Genomic DNA, 17,610 nt, shown 5'->3' on the forward strand with positions numbered 1-17,610 from the left:
GAGCCAAGGCAGCAAACAAAGAGGTGAGCAGTAGCGGTCGCAGCCGTCTGCGGCCGCGGAGCGTAACAGATATTTTTTTTATAACACTTTAATTATACATTTTTTAAACAAACACATCCCACAAACTTCACAAGGCACATGCCGGAGATAAAGGGTAATATAGGCATCGAAAGGAATAAAGCAGAGAGGAACAACCTCTCACCAAGATACAATAGTCAAGCAAGTAATATATAATCAAGCATCCTGTTGACAAGTATTCAATTCAAGTAATATAGACATATATTTAGCATGTTCATTCTTTAGATTGTAATCAGCAATTTTTTGCACTTGCAGACGGCTGCGACCTCTCATGCTCACCTCTTTTTTCCCTGTACCGTCAAGTCTGGGAAGAATGGCTATCTCTGCGAACCCCCGCCGACCTCTTTGATGTTCCCGGGACTGCATGTGCACTGCCGACCGCCATCTTTGATCCGGAATTACCTAGGCGCACGCGCAAGGGCCTCCTTTTGAATATGTCATGGCGGGAACCTCGGGGGCGTCCCCTCCCGATGACGTCAAACCGCTAGTGTACTTAACCTGACCAGCCCTTGACTTCCTCGAGTTAGCAAGGAGTTCCGTCTTGCTGAATCCACCTCATTCAAGGACTTCCTGTTCCTGACTGGTCTTGGCAACTAACACTCTGAATACCCGCTCCTCGGGGGCTCCCCTGCATTCCCGGCTATCCGCTCCTCGGAGGGTCTACCTGCCTGACTTCTACCAGACATGCTCCCCAGGTCTCTCTCACTCCTGGAACTATCTCTTGTGAGTACCTCTACTGACTACATCATACGAACTGAATTGAAGCTGTCCCGTGGTGTACCCCGAGCCTCGGGCCACTACGGCTGTACTCCAGTAGAGACCATCCATTCAGCTTTCCTGCGCTACAGAGTATTGTCACCAGCTACGGGAGCCACTTCTGGGTTCTGGCATCTCTACCAGCTCTGCAAAACCTACGGTACATTAATCCTTGGCATACCCCACTCCGCGGGCCACTACGGATCTATATTCCTGAGGTGCCTACATTCATCAGAGGGGATCCTCGGCGTACCCCGCTCTGCGGGTCACTAACGGATCTTCTCACCTGTGGCCTCACTCTGGGTATTCCCCATTGCTCTGTACTACAATATAACATCTATAACTCTGTGGATATTACTTTTTCCTTCCTTCATAATAAAGTCTCTACTTCTAGCTGTGTCCCACGCCATTGAGACTATGCCTGCTGATTGTGAGGCTCACAGGGCTCCTCCCTGTGGGTGGAGACATCTCAGCCCAGGGTTCACATTTCTACCAAAACCATAACATCCAGTAAATTAGCAAAGGACAGGTCTTCCAAAATGTGGCAATGGTAAATCTCGCCACAAGAAGCAAATGTCCTACCAAAGCTCTATGTCTAACAGGAACAAGAGACCTATTCTAGTGGCCCAAAAGACCTAGCTCCGGAGTCACATACACAGAGGACCCCAGCATGTTCGCTATTTCCTGAGTGACTTGTGCCCAGAACGAGCTTATGTTAGAGCAATACCACCACATATGAATATAAGATCCAATCTGACCACACCCACGCCAGTAACATATACTAGAGGCAGGAAAACATTTAGAATAAAAGAGAGGGGTGCGGTAAATTCTGTTCAACAATTTAAGCATCAACTCCTTTCGGCGAGCGCAAATGGAAACGTGATGAGAAATATTCCAAATGCGCTTCCAGGATTTATGATCTAATGAAAGCCAAGGTCAGCATTCCAAGCGTTAATCAAAACTTGTGGTGTATAGAGGCCGAATTTACTATGTAGGATACCCAAATAAGAGATATACCCTTCCCATAAGCATCTGGGTCGCTAAAATAAGTCTCCAGGCCGTTTAGGGTGCACAAAGGGTGAGCAGGTCAAACTTAGTTAAAGATAAAATGCATGAGAATGAGGGGAAATATCGTCATCTTCGCATAACTTCTGAAAGGAGAGAAAACCAGAGTCATCCCATAGCTGTGGTATATGTATGAGACCATTATCCCTCCACTCTCAAAACATAGGGGAAAAGGTACAACCAGAGATGTTAGGATTTTCGTATATTGGTGCTATAAGCAGAGCATCTGCCTCAGAATGACCCAAGTATTTGAGTACCTGCCGCCAGACATGCAAGGTATGTGCAATGAGAGGATTCGCACGGCATATTCGCCTACTATTTTGTGAATGACGGGGCAAAAAGGGAGAACCCCCAAATTAACAGTTTCAGCCTGGAGCCTCTCTAGTTGCAGTCTCGCATCCTCACCACATCTCATCCAACTTTTAAAGGATGGAGCCTGGCCGCCCAATAGTATAATTGGAGCCTGGCCGTCCAATAGTATAATTGGAGCTGGGGCAGACAGAGAGATATATAGATGAGACCTTCAGGGACATAGTAGCCAAGTCCCAACTTCAGACTGGCAGCCCTGGTGCTGCCTTGGAGGAAGAAGGTCTCATGATTGGAGAGCATCAACCTGGTGCAGCAGGAAAGGATCCTGTAGCAAGGACCTGCACTCCAGGTGATGCATTGTCCTTTCGCACCGAGGATATCTCCCCAAGGCCTACAGCCCAGGAGGGAAGGGTTAGGTCGGCCATCATAGTTGGTGATTCGATTATTAGAAATGTAGATAGCTGGGTGGCTGGTGGGCATGAGGATTGCCTGGTAACATGCCTACCTGGTGCGAAGGTGGCGGACCTCACGCGTCACCTAGATAGGATTTTAGACAGTGCTGGGGAGGAATCAGCTATCATGGTACATGTGGGCACCAACGACATAGGAAAATGTGGGAGGGAGGTTCTGGAAGCCAAATTTAGGCTCTTAGATAGAAAGCTTAAATCCAGAACCTCCAGGGTAGCATTCTCTGAAATGCTCCCTGTTCCACGCGCAGGTCACCAGAGGCAGGCAGTTTCAGTTACATCTACTCCACTCCCCTCCAGTTTCTTGTTAACTAGCGACAGTCCTTCTCCAGGGTCCTCTTTAGTGAACACAGAACTGAAGTATTCGTTTAATATTTCTGCCATTTCTTCACCTCTCCACACATTGATCCTTTCCACCTTTCAATTTCACTATACCACTTTGAACTTTTCTCTTTTCACCAATATAGCTGAAAAATGTTTTGTCACCTCTCTTTACAGTAACTTGGGGGTAACCTGCACAGAGTGGCAGTTACTACCCTTAACAGAAACATGGGGGTAACCTGCACAGAATGACAGTTACAGGGGGAGCTGTGAGGAAGTATTCAGGGCATTCTCCTCCCCTGTGAGAGTTTTAGAGGCTGATTCTTACCACCTGGCCTATCCTGGACTGCTAGGCCCGCCCCTAACTCTTGCAAAGGCAACATCATCATCCCTGCGACTGCCGGCTCCTTAAATCTGCTGGCCTAACGGCGCACCACCGCCACCAGTACGCCGACTAAGTCACATTTATTTATTTATTTTTATTTATTTATCGAGTTTTATATACCGTCATTTGGTTTCGCCATCACAATGTTTTGTGATGTTAACAAAGTTTCGATGTTTAACAGAGTGTACAAAAATTCATATGCTTATTAATAAAGTTATCTTAGTCGTTAAAACATAGTTTGGTTGTTAAATTGTACATGCACCAAGGGGGCACACGGCTTTGATTTTTTTTTCTTTTTTTCCTTCTCCCTTTTTAATTGTTTGGTCATTTCATGGGGAAGAAGAGAAAGGCCAGAACTGTTACTTCCTCTCCTACTTTCCAGCTTAATCACAGCCTATAGACGCTCACCTGATCAGAGGTAGCAAAATGCCAAATAGTGACTGCGTTGTAGGCACTTCCAGTGCCTCTCTGAGTCCAGGTACCGATGAAGATCACCAACCAGCAGAGTTGTCAAATTCTCACCAGAATGAATGTGAACCCCCATTAGAGATTTCTCAATCTGTGAGGATTCCTGCAGATCAACATCTGGAAGTGTGAGTGAATCTGTTTTGTCATCTAATATGGATTATGGTACAACAGCGCTCTAATGAGTCCACTAATGTTACACTCACAGACTTGTGGAGGATGCTAGCTAAGTTGGACTCAAATGTCTCTCAAGTAAATGCTCATCTTTCCTCTCTAGTTAATGCTACTAGATCTTCTATTGAACAACATAGTAAGAAAATATCTGAGTTAGAAGTATGTTTCAACACTGAATACTAAAGTTTAATTGTTGCAAAATACTGAGAATATATATATTAAGGATAGTTTGCTACTTCATACTGAAATGGAAAATGTTGAAAACTTGATTAGATCTAAAAATGTGTGTTTAGTCAATTTTCCTTAGACCGGTTTATTCTCAATGAGATGTTTAAGAAATTTCTTAAAGAAATTTTGTCTTATAATGAGGGTAATATTCTAATATATCACATATTTTCTATTTCCTTAAGCAGAAAGGTAGCACAATTTCAGATCAGAGGGAAAATCAAGCTTTCTAGTCCAGGAATTACTACTTTTTTAGTATTTATTTATTTACTTATTTGTAAGTTTTTATATACCGAAGTATTGCTGTTGGCCTTCACTCCGGTTTACATTTATAACAACGGTGTACATTAAAATCAGAGGAGCAGTAGAGTCAGTGGATGTGATATCTAAAAAAGCCATATTGTTTGTTTCATTCTGCTTGGAGTAAAGATGTTTCATTTTGTGGTCAGAGGATTTTTTTTATTTCCTGATGTCTCTGGGCTCGTAGGAGGCATTTCTTATCATTGAAAGATAAAATCTTAGCTATTGCTGCAACTTTTTTCTTAAAGTTTCCTTGCAAATGTTTTGTTACTTTCCAGGCTAAGAAATTTATTTTTACTGACCCTTCCCATTTGGAAATATTTTTAGTTGATAAAACTAACTTGAGAGATTGTCCTCCTTAGCTTAACTTAAGTTGTAAGTGTTGTGGTCCGGAAGTGGATCCTTGGTCCGACCGGTGATGAGGGGCGGTCGGAAGGCAGTCTCCCGCAGCCGAAGCAAGATCTTCACCCTGGAAGTCCATGACCCCTCCAGAGGAGCTGTGGAGGCCCGGACCGCTGGGACTTAGGTGGCTTCGCCCTGGAAGCCCGTAGTCCCCCCAGGAGGAGCCTGTAGGGACCCGGGCTGCTGGGACTTAGGAGAGCGGCTATGGAGCGAGCGATGACCGGAGGCACGGACCAGGATCAGGGCAGGCAGCAGAAGTCGAAGACGATGAGACGGACCAGGATCAAGGCAGGCAGCAGAAGTCGAAGACGATGAGACGGACTAGGATCAGGGCAGGCAGCAGAAGTCAAAGACGATGAGACGGACCAGGATCAGGATTACCGGAACAGGCTGGCAGGATCTGGAACACTGGAACAGGCTGGCAGGATCAGGAACACAGGAACAAGCTGGCAGGATCAGCAACTCTTTACTCCCAGGAGCGACCGCGTTGCAAGGCACTGAAGGGGAGTCAGACGCCGAGTTAAATTCCCCTCGGCGTCTGATGTCACTCCGGGGGCGGATCCGGCTCTTCGCGCCACAGGCCCTTTAAAAGGGTTCCCTCTGCACGCGCGTGTGCGCGAGAGAGCCCTAGGGTCGGGGCCGACAGCTTCCGACGGCGTCTCCGTCATGGGAGCTCCGCGAGCTAGGCCGGAGTAGGAGCGGGGCGATCGGGAGCCATGTCGGCCCCCGGGACCGGAGCCAGGAAAGGGGCTGGTCGCGAGGAGCGTGACCGGTACCACAACAATAAGGGCCAATAAGTAATTAAACTCCTCTCTACCTATTATTAATTTTTTCCTTAGATGAAAATCTTTGTTGTAATAATCTTTACCTATCTCGAATGCGTTTCTTACTGCATAATCTGCTTTTCTTGTATTCTGTATATTATATATTGAAAATTTAATAACGAAAAAAAAAGAATGACAGTTACTACCCTTAACAGAAAGCACGGTGGGTAACATGCAAGCCCATCAGATACTACCATAAGCAAATTGCTGGGAAGACTGGATGGACCATTTGGTCTTTTTCTGTTCTCATTACTATGTTACTTTGTTACTATGTTAGCGAGTAAATGTTTGGAAGACATTAAGGGGGTCATTTTGTAAGGCTTATCGCATATGATAAGCCGCTATTGCATGCAAAAAGTCCCTTTTTGCGTGCGTTAGCTTCCTAGGGCTGGAGTCAGGGCGGCGAGGGGGCAACTCTGCAATGTCTTCGCTGGCGGCGATAAGGTAGGCCATGTTATCGTTGCTAGTAGTGCGCCCAATAGCGCCACCTTTCATGGTGGCGCTATTGGGTGCAAAAGCCGGCAGCGAAAACACCGCGGTGGTGCGAAGGCTGCCGGCTTTCGCAGGCCCACCCCCCCGTTTTCGCTGGTGAATCCAGCCCTAAATCCTCAGTTGACTTAATTAAAGGTCAACTAGCAGTGGTTCAGTCTATTTCTATCGAACATGATGTTAAACTTCAATCTTTAGAATCTCAGAATTTTTGTTTCCTAGAATTTCAAGCAGTTACTGTTAAAAGATTGTGATGTGATACACGGGAAACTGGAGCTGTTTGAGAACAAGTCTCATTCTTTGAATTTGCATATTCTTACTTTTCCACGTGTCACTCTTATTTCTCCCTCTAAATTATTTAAGTGATATATGCAAAATGGCCTTGGTTTATTGGAAGAAACCTTTCCTTTTCTGACAAAAGTTTCTTACCTGCCATTTAAAGGGAAAAAAGATTTGGGTAGTGAGGGTATTCCCTTCCCCAGTTCTAACAGTCTCAATTGTACACATTTTTTGATTCTGCGGCTTTTCTTTTGTAATAAGCAGTATTTCTTTATGGGACAGAAAGTGTGGCTATTTCCAGACAGCTGTAAACATACTCCAGCTAGAAGGAAAGCATTCTTCAGCTTAGGGAGCCTGTTGCAGCAAAAGGAGTCACTTTTTCCACTTCCATTCCCTGGTTTAGGTAATAAATCTATATTTTTTGTCTTTCTGGCTAATAATAAGATTGTGATGCCTTCTACATCTTCTCCTGTTTAAGTATTAGGATCTTTAGTATATTTTTCTTTTAATTTTTCTTATGATTTGTCTCTCACTCTCCTTCCTTTTCTCTTGGGGACTAGGTTTAGAGGTTCTCATTTAATTATTTTGTGATATGCTACAGTTTTTTTGAACATTAATCTCTTTATTCTGCAAAGTATATAATGCTTGTTCAAATCTAAAAAATATAAAGAATTTAAAAAACCCAAACAAACTCTGCCTCTAGCTGCTGGTTGAGGGGACTAAACCCACATGTTCTTGACTGGATGAATAGAAGAATAAGGAAATGTCGTTTAGCACAATCTTGAGTGCATGTCACTGTTTGCTTCTCTATGTTCAGACATTTTATTCTCTTTGATAAGGCCACTAGAGTGGTTGTAGCTACCTGGTTTAATGAAATTATTCGGGGAAGGAGGGTAACCAAACGTATTGATGAATAATGGCGAGCTGAAGTCATCCATCTCATCGTTAAAGATGATTCCATTGACGCGGGAGATGACAAGAGATCCAAAGCTGCAGGCAAGCAGTAAAAGGAGATGAAGCTTTAAGGTTGTAGAGGCACACTGGTTTTACAAGGTGCATATTTTTGCGAGTAGCATGCACTAAACAAGCAACAAATGTTTGTGTAATTTGGGAAGGGAAAGGACACAAAACGTGAAATGAAAATTGGTTCTTAACCTGATAATTTTTGTTCCTGTAGTACTACAGATCAGTCCAGACTCCTATGTTTTGTACCCCTGCCAGCAGATGGAGACAAATAAACTGCTATATAACGTAGAGTGCCACCTGCAATCCCTCAGTATGGAACTGTATCCAAACCAAGTAAAATTAAAACAATTTTAACAGCCCACCCTAATTCCCCACGAGCCAATGCTCAATTATAGCTTTGTAAACTTGTCACCCCTTCCTTGGATCATTCCATAGAACAGAAAGGTGGTCTAATTACAAAAATCATAAGTGACCTTCAGATATTGTGACAATGCCCGGAAGATATCCAAAAGTCTCAGCTCCCTTGCATGAGGAGCTGAAGAATCCAGATTCAGAAAGGCCAGAAGTTCCATCATCTCATTAAAATGGAATGATGAGACTACCTTAGACAGAAAGGAGGGCACTGTGCATAAAGACACCCCTGCCTCAGAAATCTGCAGAAGGATCCCAGCATGATAACGGCTGTAGTTCCAAAATTCTCTTCGCTGAGCAAATGGCCACCAGAAAAAACATCTTAAGTGTTAAGTCTGAAGGAGAGTGACTTTGGAAGTTCAAAAGGAGGCGCACAAAAAGCGGTAAGCACCAAATTTAGATTCCAGGATGGACACATCTTCCTCATGGGTGGTTGTAAATTCTTTGTCTCATGAAGAAAATATACAACATCTGGATACATGGACAGGGAATAACCTTGTACTTTACCATGAAGACAACTGAGGGCTGCTACCTGTACCCTTAGAGAATTAAAGGCCAAACCTTTTACCAAACCCTCCTGCAAGAATGTCAAAATATGTGTCACTGTAGCTTGCAATGCCTTCATATCTTGACCCATACACCAGGACCCGAAGACCTTCCAGAACCACACATAAGATATAGACATGGAAGTCCATCTGGCATGCAGTAAGGTAGTAATAATCAGTTCTGGGTAACCCCGCCATCTTAATTGCCTCCTCTCAAAAGCCAGGCCGTGAGAAGTAAGCCACATGTTCCAAAAATATGGGACCCTGATAGAGAAGATTCTCTAGATGGCTGAACCTTAGGAGCTCATCTATGGCCATGGTGACGATGTCTGGGAACCAAGGACAGCGCGGCCACACCAGAGCCACTAAAATCATGTTTCCTAGATGCTTCTCTATCCGCCTTATCATCTTGCCCACCAGAAGCCATGGAAGAAAGACATACAACAGCATGTTGTGAAGCCACAGCAGGATTAGAGCATCAATGCCCTCCGCACCGAGCTCTCTTCTTTGACTAAAGAACTGCAGCACTTTAGAGTTTCTTCTGGTCACCATTAGGTCCATATGAGGTGATCCCCACCTCTCGCAAATTAGAGACATCACTGCCTCTGACAGCTCCCACTCTCCTGGGTCCAATGACTTGTGACTCAGGAAGTCCACCTGTACATTGTACACCACAGCAATATGCAATGCTGCTATCCTCTCCAAATGCTGCTAACTTCTTCAAATGCTGCCTCCCGTGCCACTGCTAGACTCCTGGTTCCACCCTGGCTGTTGATATAAGCCACCGTAGTTGCATTGTTTGTCAGAACTCTCACTGAACAACCTCGTAATCTTGGAAGAAACGCACATAAAGTGAATCATACCACTCTCGTCTCTAGCCGATTGATAGATCAAGAAGCCTCTTTCTTCGACCACCGGCCCTGGGCCACCTGATCCTGACACACAGCTCCCCAGCCTGAGAGACTGGTATCAGTAGTAACTACCACCCAATCCGGAACTTCCAAAGGAATGCCCCTGTTCCAGATTGGTCCGAAGTAGCCACTAAGGGAGACTGCTCCTGCCTTCCCCCACAAGTGGAAGGGGGATCTGACATTCCAACAAAGAATTCCATCAGGAGAGAAGAGCCCTCTGGAGAGGTTGCATATGTGAGAATGCCCAAGGGACCAACTCCAAGATTGAAGCCATAGAATCCAGGACCTGAAATAGTCCCAAAACCTGGGCATTGACAGCCCCAGCAGGCAACAAATTTGCCCCTGAAGCTTCTGCAACCTCTCCTTCATGAGGAATACTCTCCCCTTCCTTGTGTCGAACTGCGCCCCTAAAAACTCCAGGGACTGAGAGGGAACAAGCTGGCTCTTTGGAAGATTCACACCCAGCCTAGTGACTTAATCGGTCCAGCACCTTTTGCACTGACCACTGACAGAGATCCTCTGACTTTGCTCTGATGGGCCAGTCTTCCAGATACGGATTCACTAGCACTCCTTTCCTTCTTAATGCCACCACCATCACCTTGGTGAACGTACGCAGTGCCATTGCTAGGTCAAAGGGAAGGGCTTGAAACTGAAGATGTTCCATGAGAATCATAAACCGCAGAAACCTTTGGTGGTTCTGCCTGATGCGATGTGCAGATAAGCTTCTGTCAGATCAAGAGATGCCAAGAAATCGCCTCCTTTTACCACCGCAATAATTGACTTTAATGTTCCATGCAAAATCGTGGAACTCTGAGGACTGAATTTAGCTTCTTTATATTCCGGATGGGCCTGAGAGACCCTTTCTTCTTTGGAACCAGGAAATAGATGGAATACCTCCCCATTCTCGGTTCCTCTACTGGAATTGGCACTACCAACCCCAGAAGTTTCAAGTGATCCACCGTTTCTCGGACCGCCAACTGCTTTGCAAGTGGATTGCAAGGGAAAACAAAGGATCCCTGATGGGATGAGCAAAATCTAAAGAGTAGTCATCTCTTATCACCTTGAGGACCCATTGGTTGAAAAAAGCAATTATTGCTCTCTGACAGCTGGAACTGAAGAATGAGCCAGACTTGCATCATTGCGAAGGCTTTGCACTTCTTGAACCTGTCCCAGAATTGTCCCTGGTGGCTCTACAGCCCCCCTCGAAAAGGCTGTCCCCAGGATGAGATCCTGGCAGAAAACTGGGGCTGTGGTCCCTCGGAATTTTTGGACTGACAGAATCTTTTGTTGTCCCAAAACCTAATTTGCGGCGGTTCCATCTTTCAACTCTTAGGCTTGTTCTCCAGCAACTTGTGCACTTGATTTCACCAAGATGCTTCATAATCTTCTCCAAACTGTAACCAAAACTACAACTTTCCTTTAAAAGGAAGTGCTCCAAGCTGTGACTTGGACCAAATATCTGCTGACCAATTCCACAACCATAGCAGATGCCTAGCGGACACTGCCAACATCATAATCTGTGAAGAGGTCCTGATTAGATCATTAATGGCATTGGTTCCATATGCCACCGCTGCTTCCAGCCAATTCACCTGTTGTGCTTCTGCTGCTCCAGCAGGATGTGACTTTTGCAGCTGTTGGGCCCACCAGAGGCACCCCTTCTGCACCAGACTTCTGCACACCACAGCCCTAATTGCCAGAGTGTAAACTTCAAAAATCTGCTTGAGATGGAGCTCCAACTTTCAATCCTACTGGAATAGTAGTTCCTACTGGAATAGTAGTTTTCTTGGTGACTGCTGATACCGAGGCATCCATCTTGGGCAGAGATAACTCCAAGTTGTCCTCCAGTAAAAGATGGAGCTTCGCCATAGCTCTTCCGACTCACAGACCGGACTCAGGAATATCCTACTCCCTGACCACCAGCTTCTTCACAGACTTGTGGAAGGGAAAAGCCTTAGCCGGCTCTCTCACTCCATCCAAAACTGGATCTGTGCCCTCCAAGTCTGACTCTTCCTGCTGCCCCTTGATTCCAAGCTCCTGAAGAACCTGTGGAATCAGTAGTCCAAGTTCCTCTCTGAGAAAGAGGTGAATTACCTTGGAATCATGCCTTTCAGCCACAGGCACCTCCTGTGGATCCTGGATCAAATCTGGCACATCCTGCAGCGCAGTCTCTTCTAGGACCACTGCAGGGATCTCCTGCTGATCCTCCGAATCATCTGTATCATCCTGTGGGTCCCCAGAACCCAAAGCCAAGCCGAAAAAATCCTGAGGTCCTTCAGTGCGCTCTTAGGAGGATTAGATTTTGTTTGCGTTTTAGACCCCCCCAGGAGTCAAGGCCAAGAGTCACCTTGCCCACCAGATGCTTTCCTGACCAGAAAAGCCTTGTACATCAGGAGAACAAACTCTGAGGAAAAAGCCTGAGAGTTATCAGACTCATGATCCTGAGGGAATCCAGCATCCTTGGGCTCCATGTCCAGAGGGAAATCTTCCCCTTTGAGGTCATCCTGAACCATCCCAGAACCTGAAGCAGCTGGGAAGAGATGCAAAGCAGAAGGCCCGGGCTTACCTGAAAGTGCAGGAAACTGCATGGCTGGCTGTGCGGCGCCATCCAAAATGGCCATTGACCCCCCTACACTGGATAGAGAAGCCCTGGGAGAAGCTCTGGCATGGTGCACTGAAGATGCAGTGAAAAAATGAGAGAAGGACCTTGCCAACATGCCTTTCCCACCAGCAGCACACTCGGCGCATAGACCGCAGCTCCCTGCAGACCTGGCAAAGTGCATCATGTAGCATGACCAAAACACACAATGAAACCAGTCCCTCACAGTACCGCAAAAAAAACAGACCGGGAAAAGACTCGCCTGCTGCATTGCACCCCCCTCGGTCACCTGTCCCCCCCGAACTAAGTGGCAAAACACTGGCAGAGATAAGGAAAAAGAATCACATACTTCTTTTAGTTTTTTAAGAAAACTTTACCAAGAAAAAAAGGGAAGCCAAAAGAAATAAGATACTTCCCTGCGACCTTGATGGAGCGGACAGGATCACCAGTGGGTCACAGCGCTGCTCATGAAAGCTGAGGGATCTGGACCACCATATGGTAACAGAAGCAAGCTAAAGAAGAGTCAGCAACACCCTGCTCGTCCGCTTCGACCAGGGAGGATAGCCCTACCAGGACCTCGCAACTTCCCAGGAGATTCCTTTTGAAATTTCTCCAAATCCTTTTCTTTTTTTTTTTTTTTGCTCAGATTGCAGGATTTGCACTTATTGCCATCTGCTGGAGACAGAAAAATACTGAGGGACTGCAGGTAGCACTCTACGTTATACAGTAGTTTAAATAAAACCTTATCTGTCTCTATCTGCTGGCAAGAGTACAAAACCCAGGATTCTGGACTGATCTGGGTACATACAGGGAATGATCTTTGTTCTCTTTAAAGTGTCAAATCATCCCTACTTTGGCCAGTTTGGCATAGTGAAGGGGAGCCAGAATCCCAGAGAGAAGGGGGGTGGGCATAAAACAGGCAAACATGGTGTCGGGGTCTACCCTCAGTAACTGGCTGTGACCAGGAGTCTCACAGTCACTAGCAATGCTCCGCTTAGTGACGCACTCTGATTAGGTATAAAATAGCTCAAGAAGGGGCTCTTGAGATCCCCAGGTGCCCCCTCTCCCTCATCACCATTGTGGTCTCATTTCATGATTATGTTAGCATCAGCTTTGAGCTTTGAATGTCTGCTGGACAATGAAATCATCAGTGACAGAGCAGAAGGATGCAAACTGCAATCCTGTCCTGTTAATCGAGGATCTTTTGGGTCCCAGCCTGCAGGAGAATCCCACATACAGCATTTACTTTGGCTTTGGGGCAGGGACAAAGCTGATTTAATTATTAAAGGTGGGACGTTCCTGCATCATTTCAAAATTAATTTGGACAAAATGTGAGGTGATAATGTCTTTCATGCTTTGGCCATTTGATACCCACTGTCCCTGCTTATACTGTCCAGCTCAGCTGAGTGGGCAGGACATGGCGGACCATTTATTACTGGACAAGCACTGGAAGCAGAAGAAATTCTCCCTACTATCTATTAACGGTGCTGCTCGCGGAAACAGCGCTACCATCTTCGGCCATCACAGAGAGATGGGATGTGCCATGAGTATCTGGCGTGTACAAATCAGGCTCATAGTAGCTCACATCATGGGTTGTAGCGTCCATGATTTTTTGCCGGAGTCTTTCAGCAAAGTACTCCGACGTTTGGTTCTGGAGCACCTGAGAAAGTAAGAAAAGCTGTGCTTAACGTGAAACTTTTAGATAGCACAACCTCATCTACACACCAAGGTGTCCACAGAAAAAGTGCTTAAACATTAGAAGAACTTGTGATGCAATCACATTTTATAAGAGAGGAAAATTAGTTCTTACCTGATAATTTTTGTTCCTGTAGTACCAAGGATCAGTCCAGACAGTGGTTATGTCCCCTGTCCAGCAGGTGGAGACAGACCAAAATTGTGAGGATATCCCTTTAAGGGGAGAACCTGTACACTAACCCCTTCAGTATAACGACTGTCAAAGCATAAAAAACAAAGAACCCAAACTAGGGTCAAGCAAGTAACAGTAAAGCTCAACGGAGCAACAATAGAACCCATGGAACCTATACGCTCTTGAATATACTTGGTATGGGCAGATGACCAAGACTTCCGGTGTAATTGCTCAGTAATCTTACTCCATGCCCATTTGAAAAACTGAGAACCTGCAAGAAAAGCTTCGAGAGGACAGACAAAATGAAAAACAGGGAAGGGAGTCTGGACTGATCCTTGGTACTACAGGAATGAAAATTATCAGGTAAGAACTAATTTTCCTTTCCCTGTACGTACCAGGATCAGTCCAGACAGTGGGATGTACCAAAGCTTCCCTAAACCGGGTGGGACCGAGACAGTCCCGCTTGAAGCACTTGCCGCCTGAAGGAACCGAACACCGGAGCGTGAACATCCACACGGTAGTGTCGAGCAAAGGTATGCAAGGACGTCCAAGTGGCAGCCCGGCAAATTTCCTGCGGAGAGACAGCTTGACTCTCCGCCCAAGAAGTAGCCTGAGAGCGAAGAGAATGAGCTTTCAGACCCTCAGGAATGGGGCGACCTTGACAGAGATAGGCCAAAGAGATCGCCTCCTTCAACCACCGGGCAATAGTGGTCTTAGAAGCTTGCTTACCACGGTTAGGACCACTCCAGAGGATGAAGAGATGGTCCAAAAGACGGAAGTCATTAGTAACCTGAAGATAGCGAAGCAGGACCCGTTTAACATCCAACCGACGGAGATCCCCGCCAGTGGGGCCCGCAAGTTCCACCTCAGAAAATGCTGGGAGCTCTACCGACTGATTGACGTGGAAAGAGGTAACCACCTTGGGCAAAAAGGAGGGCACCGTCTTGAAAGAGACCCCAGAATCGGAGAATCGCAGGAAGGGCTCCCGGCAAGAAATTCGCCGCGCAGAGGAGATAGAGACCAAGAAGACGGTCTTAAGCATAAGATCCTTGAGCGTAGCGTGGTGTAGAGATTCGAAGGGAGCCACACAGAGCGCCCGAAGGACCAGATTGAGACTCCACGACGGACAAGTGGCTCGAGAGGGAGGATGAAGATGTCGAACACCCTAGAGAAAACGAACCACGTCGGGATGACTCGCAAGAGGGTGACCGTCCATGGGCCCTAGGAGAGAGTCAAGAGCCGAGACCTGAACGCGGAGCGAGCTGAACAAGAGGCCCTTAGAAAGACCCTTCTGGAGGAAAGAAAGAATCGTTGGGACCGAAGCAGAGCGGACAGAGGAGCCTGATTCCGCACAAACAGACTCAAAAACCTTCCAGACCCGTACGTAGGCCAGGGAAGTAGATTGCTTCCGCGCTCGAAGGAGGGTGGAGATAACCTCTTCTCTATAACCCTTGCGCCTCAGGCATCGCCGTTCAAAAGCCAGGCCGCTAGACAGAAGCGATTGGCCTGGTCAAAAAATACAGGTCTCTGCCGAAGAAGACGAGGTAGGTGACCGAGACGCAGGGGCCTGTCCGACGCCAGATTGACGAGATCCGCGAACCACGGTCTTCGCGGCCACTCGGGAGCTACGAGAATGACCGGACCCCGGTGGAGCTCGATTCTTCTGAGAACCTTCCCCACCAGGGGCCTCGGAGGGAACACGTACAGGAGTACGCCCGATGGCCAGGACAGAGCTAGCATGTCCACGCCCTCCGATTCGTGCTCCCTTCAGCGGCTGAAGAACCAATTGGCCTTGGCATTGCGTAGAGTCGCCATGAGATCGAGGTGAGGGAGACCCCACCTGGCCACTATCAAAGCCATGGCCGCCTCCGAGAGTTCCCACTCTCCCGGATCGAGGACTTGCCGGCTGAGGAAATCCACTTGAATGTTCTCCTTCCCGCAATGTGGGAGGCTGTCAGGCATTGCAGATGAAGTTCCGCCCAGGAGAGGAGAAGACTCGCTTCCAGAGCTACCAGGGGGCTTCGAGTACCCCCCTGGCAGTTGATGTAAGACACCGTGGTGGAGTTGTCAGAGAGTACCCTCACCGCCTTGCCGCGGATGAGAGGAAGGAACTCCTGAAGAGCCAGGCGCACCGCCAAGGTCTCCAGACGATTGATGTGCCAGCGAGATTGAGCCGGATTCCAGATGCCTTGAATGGACTGGGAGAGGCAAACCGCGCCCCAATCCGAAAGGCTGGCATCCGTGGTGACTATCGTCCACTGCAGAGCTTCGAGAGGCATCCCCCGAAGGAGATGCGGTAGGTAGAGCCACCACTGCAAATCGTCGACTGTAGAGGCGGAGAGTGGAAGGACCATCTGGAACTGCTCCGACACCGGCTTCCAGCGTGAACGCGGAGACATAAGAATCAACCGCGGGGTACCTTAACAGATCCAAGCCTTCCTCAGGAAGGGGATACAGTTTCTCCATGGCGCGTCCCACCCGGAGAGCCCCCTCAGGAGCCTCCCACTCCGGTAAAATCAAAAGCTTCAGCATAGGGTGAAAGGGAAACGCCGTGGCCGGGGCACTAAGCCCCCCTAGGAACGGATCCATATTCTTGGGCAGGGAGTCCAGTAGATTATCTACTGAGGGACCCTCCAGACCTAATTCCTGTAGGACGAAGGGGATAAGAGGCCCCAGCTCCTCCCTGCGGAACAAGCGAAGGACTCTGGGGTCATCTCCCTCCAGCGGGGAGGTATCCGTAGGATCTGGGGAGGGATCAGGGTCCAGAGAGACCAGAGCCGTCTGAGGATCAGGTAGAGGAGCCACCCCGGGGACCACCCACACCCCAACTGGCCCCTGGGGTTCCGTAGCTGGGCTAGTAGTCAACGGCGAGGAACGGGGCATTTTTGAAGGGGGGGGTCGGGAAGGGGGGGTTCCTGCTCCTCATGCAAGCTTGCTAAATAAGATTTATGCATGAGGAGAACAAATTCAGCTGAAAAAGGGACCCTGGAAAAACGGGACAGGGGGGTCAAGGGGTGGTCAGTACTCACCTCCTGGGGGTCCACAGGGCTCAAATCGGGGGGTAAATCAAAAAAATCTGGCCCCCCAGCCCCAGGGAGCTCCGAAATCGGAGCCATTGAAAAATCCAAAATGGCCGCTATTGTGGAGCTTTACCGGCTCGAAAACGGCCTGGCCAAGGCAGGGGGAGTCGATCCCCGGGCTGAATTTGCCCTCCCAGCCAAGGAGGGACCTTCCCCACATGGCAGGCAGGCAGGGCAAAGACCCTGCCACGAAACACGGGAGTAAAAAAGCCCACAGGCAACGCAAACTGCCTTCCAAGGCATGGCCCAAGCTGTGCTGAGGAAAAAAAAAGTTGAAAAAAAAATAGTAAAAAGTCTTAAAGTGACAGCCTCAGCACCAAGGAGAGAGAAGGGAGACCCTGCTGACTCCTGCCTGTCTGACTGCTGGATTAAAGCCTGAGGACCAGAAAAGGTACAAAAAAGATAAAAAAGTAAGAAAAATTCTGGTTAACTGCTGCAGAAGTCAGAGATATTTGAGCACCTGCGACTTCAGAACTTTGGTACCTTTTAAACTGATTTTTTTTTTTTTTTTTTTAAATCAGTTGTTACTGAGCGCAGCAGCGGGTCTAAAACCCTTTCGGCTGCCAGAAAAAGGGGAGCGAGTCCCAGAGGGAGACGGTCCCACACCTGGAAGTTAACCCGGACTCAGACTATGCAGCGCAAAAGGGGCAAATAGCCCCGTGAGTCCGGCAAGAGCGAGGAGACGAAGTCGTCTC

General features: G+C 47.5%; 1 protein-coding gene across 3 annotated transcripts in view; it reads right to left on the reverse strand.

Moving 5' to 3' along the window:
* Positions 1-17,610, reverse strand: part of LOC115072958 (glutathione hydrolase 1 proenzyme-like) — a 184,725-nt gene that overhangs the window by 91,376 nt on the left and 75,739 nt on the right. For all 3 annotated transcript variants that reach the window (XM_029571001.1, XM_029571002.1, XM_029571000.1), the window contains 2 exons: positions 13,441-13,628; positions 7,402-7,529 (listed from right to left, as the gene is read on the reverse strand). In XM_029571001.1, coding sequence (XP_029426861.1) covers positions 7,402-7,529; positions 13,441-13,628 — 316 coding nt within the window. The remainder of the gene's footprint in view (positions 1-7,401; positions 7,530-13,440; positions 13,629-17,610) is intronic.

This window comes from Rhinatrema bivittatum, chromosome 11 (genome assembly GCF_901001135.1).
Source record: "Rhinatrema bivittatum chromosome 11, aRhiBiv1.1, whole genome shotgun sequence".
NCBI lineage: Eukaryota > Metazoa > Chordata > Amphibia > Gymnophiona > Rhinatrematidae > Rhinatrema > Rhinatrema bivittatum.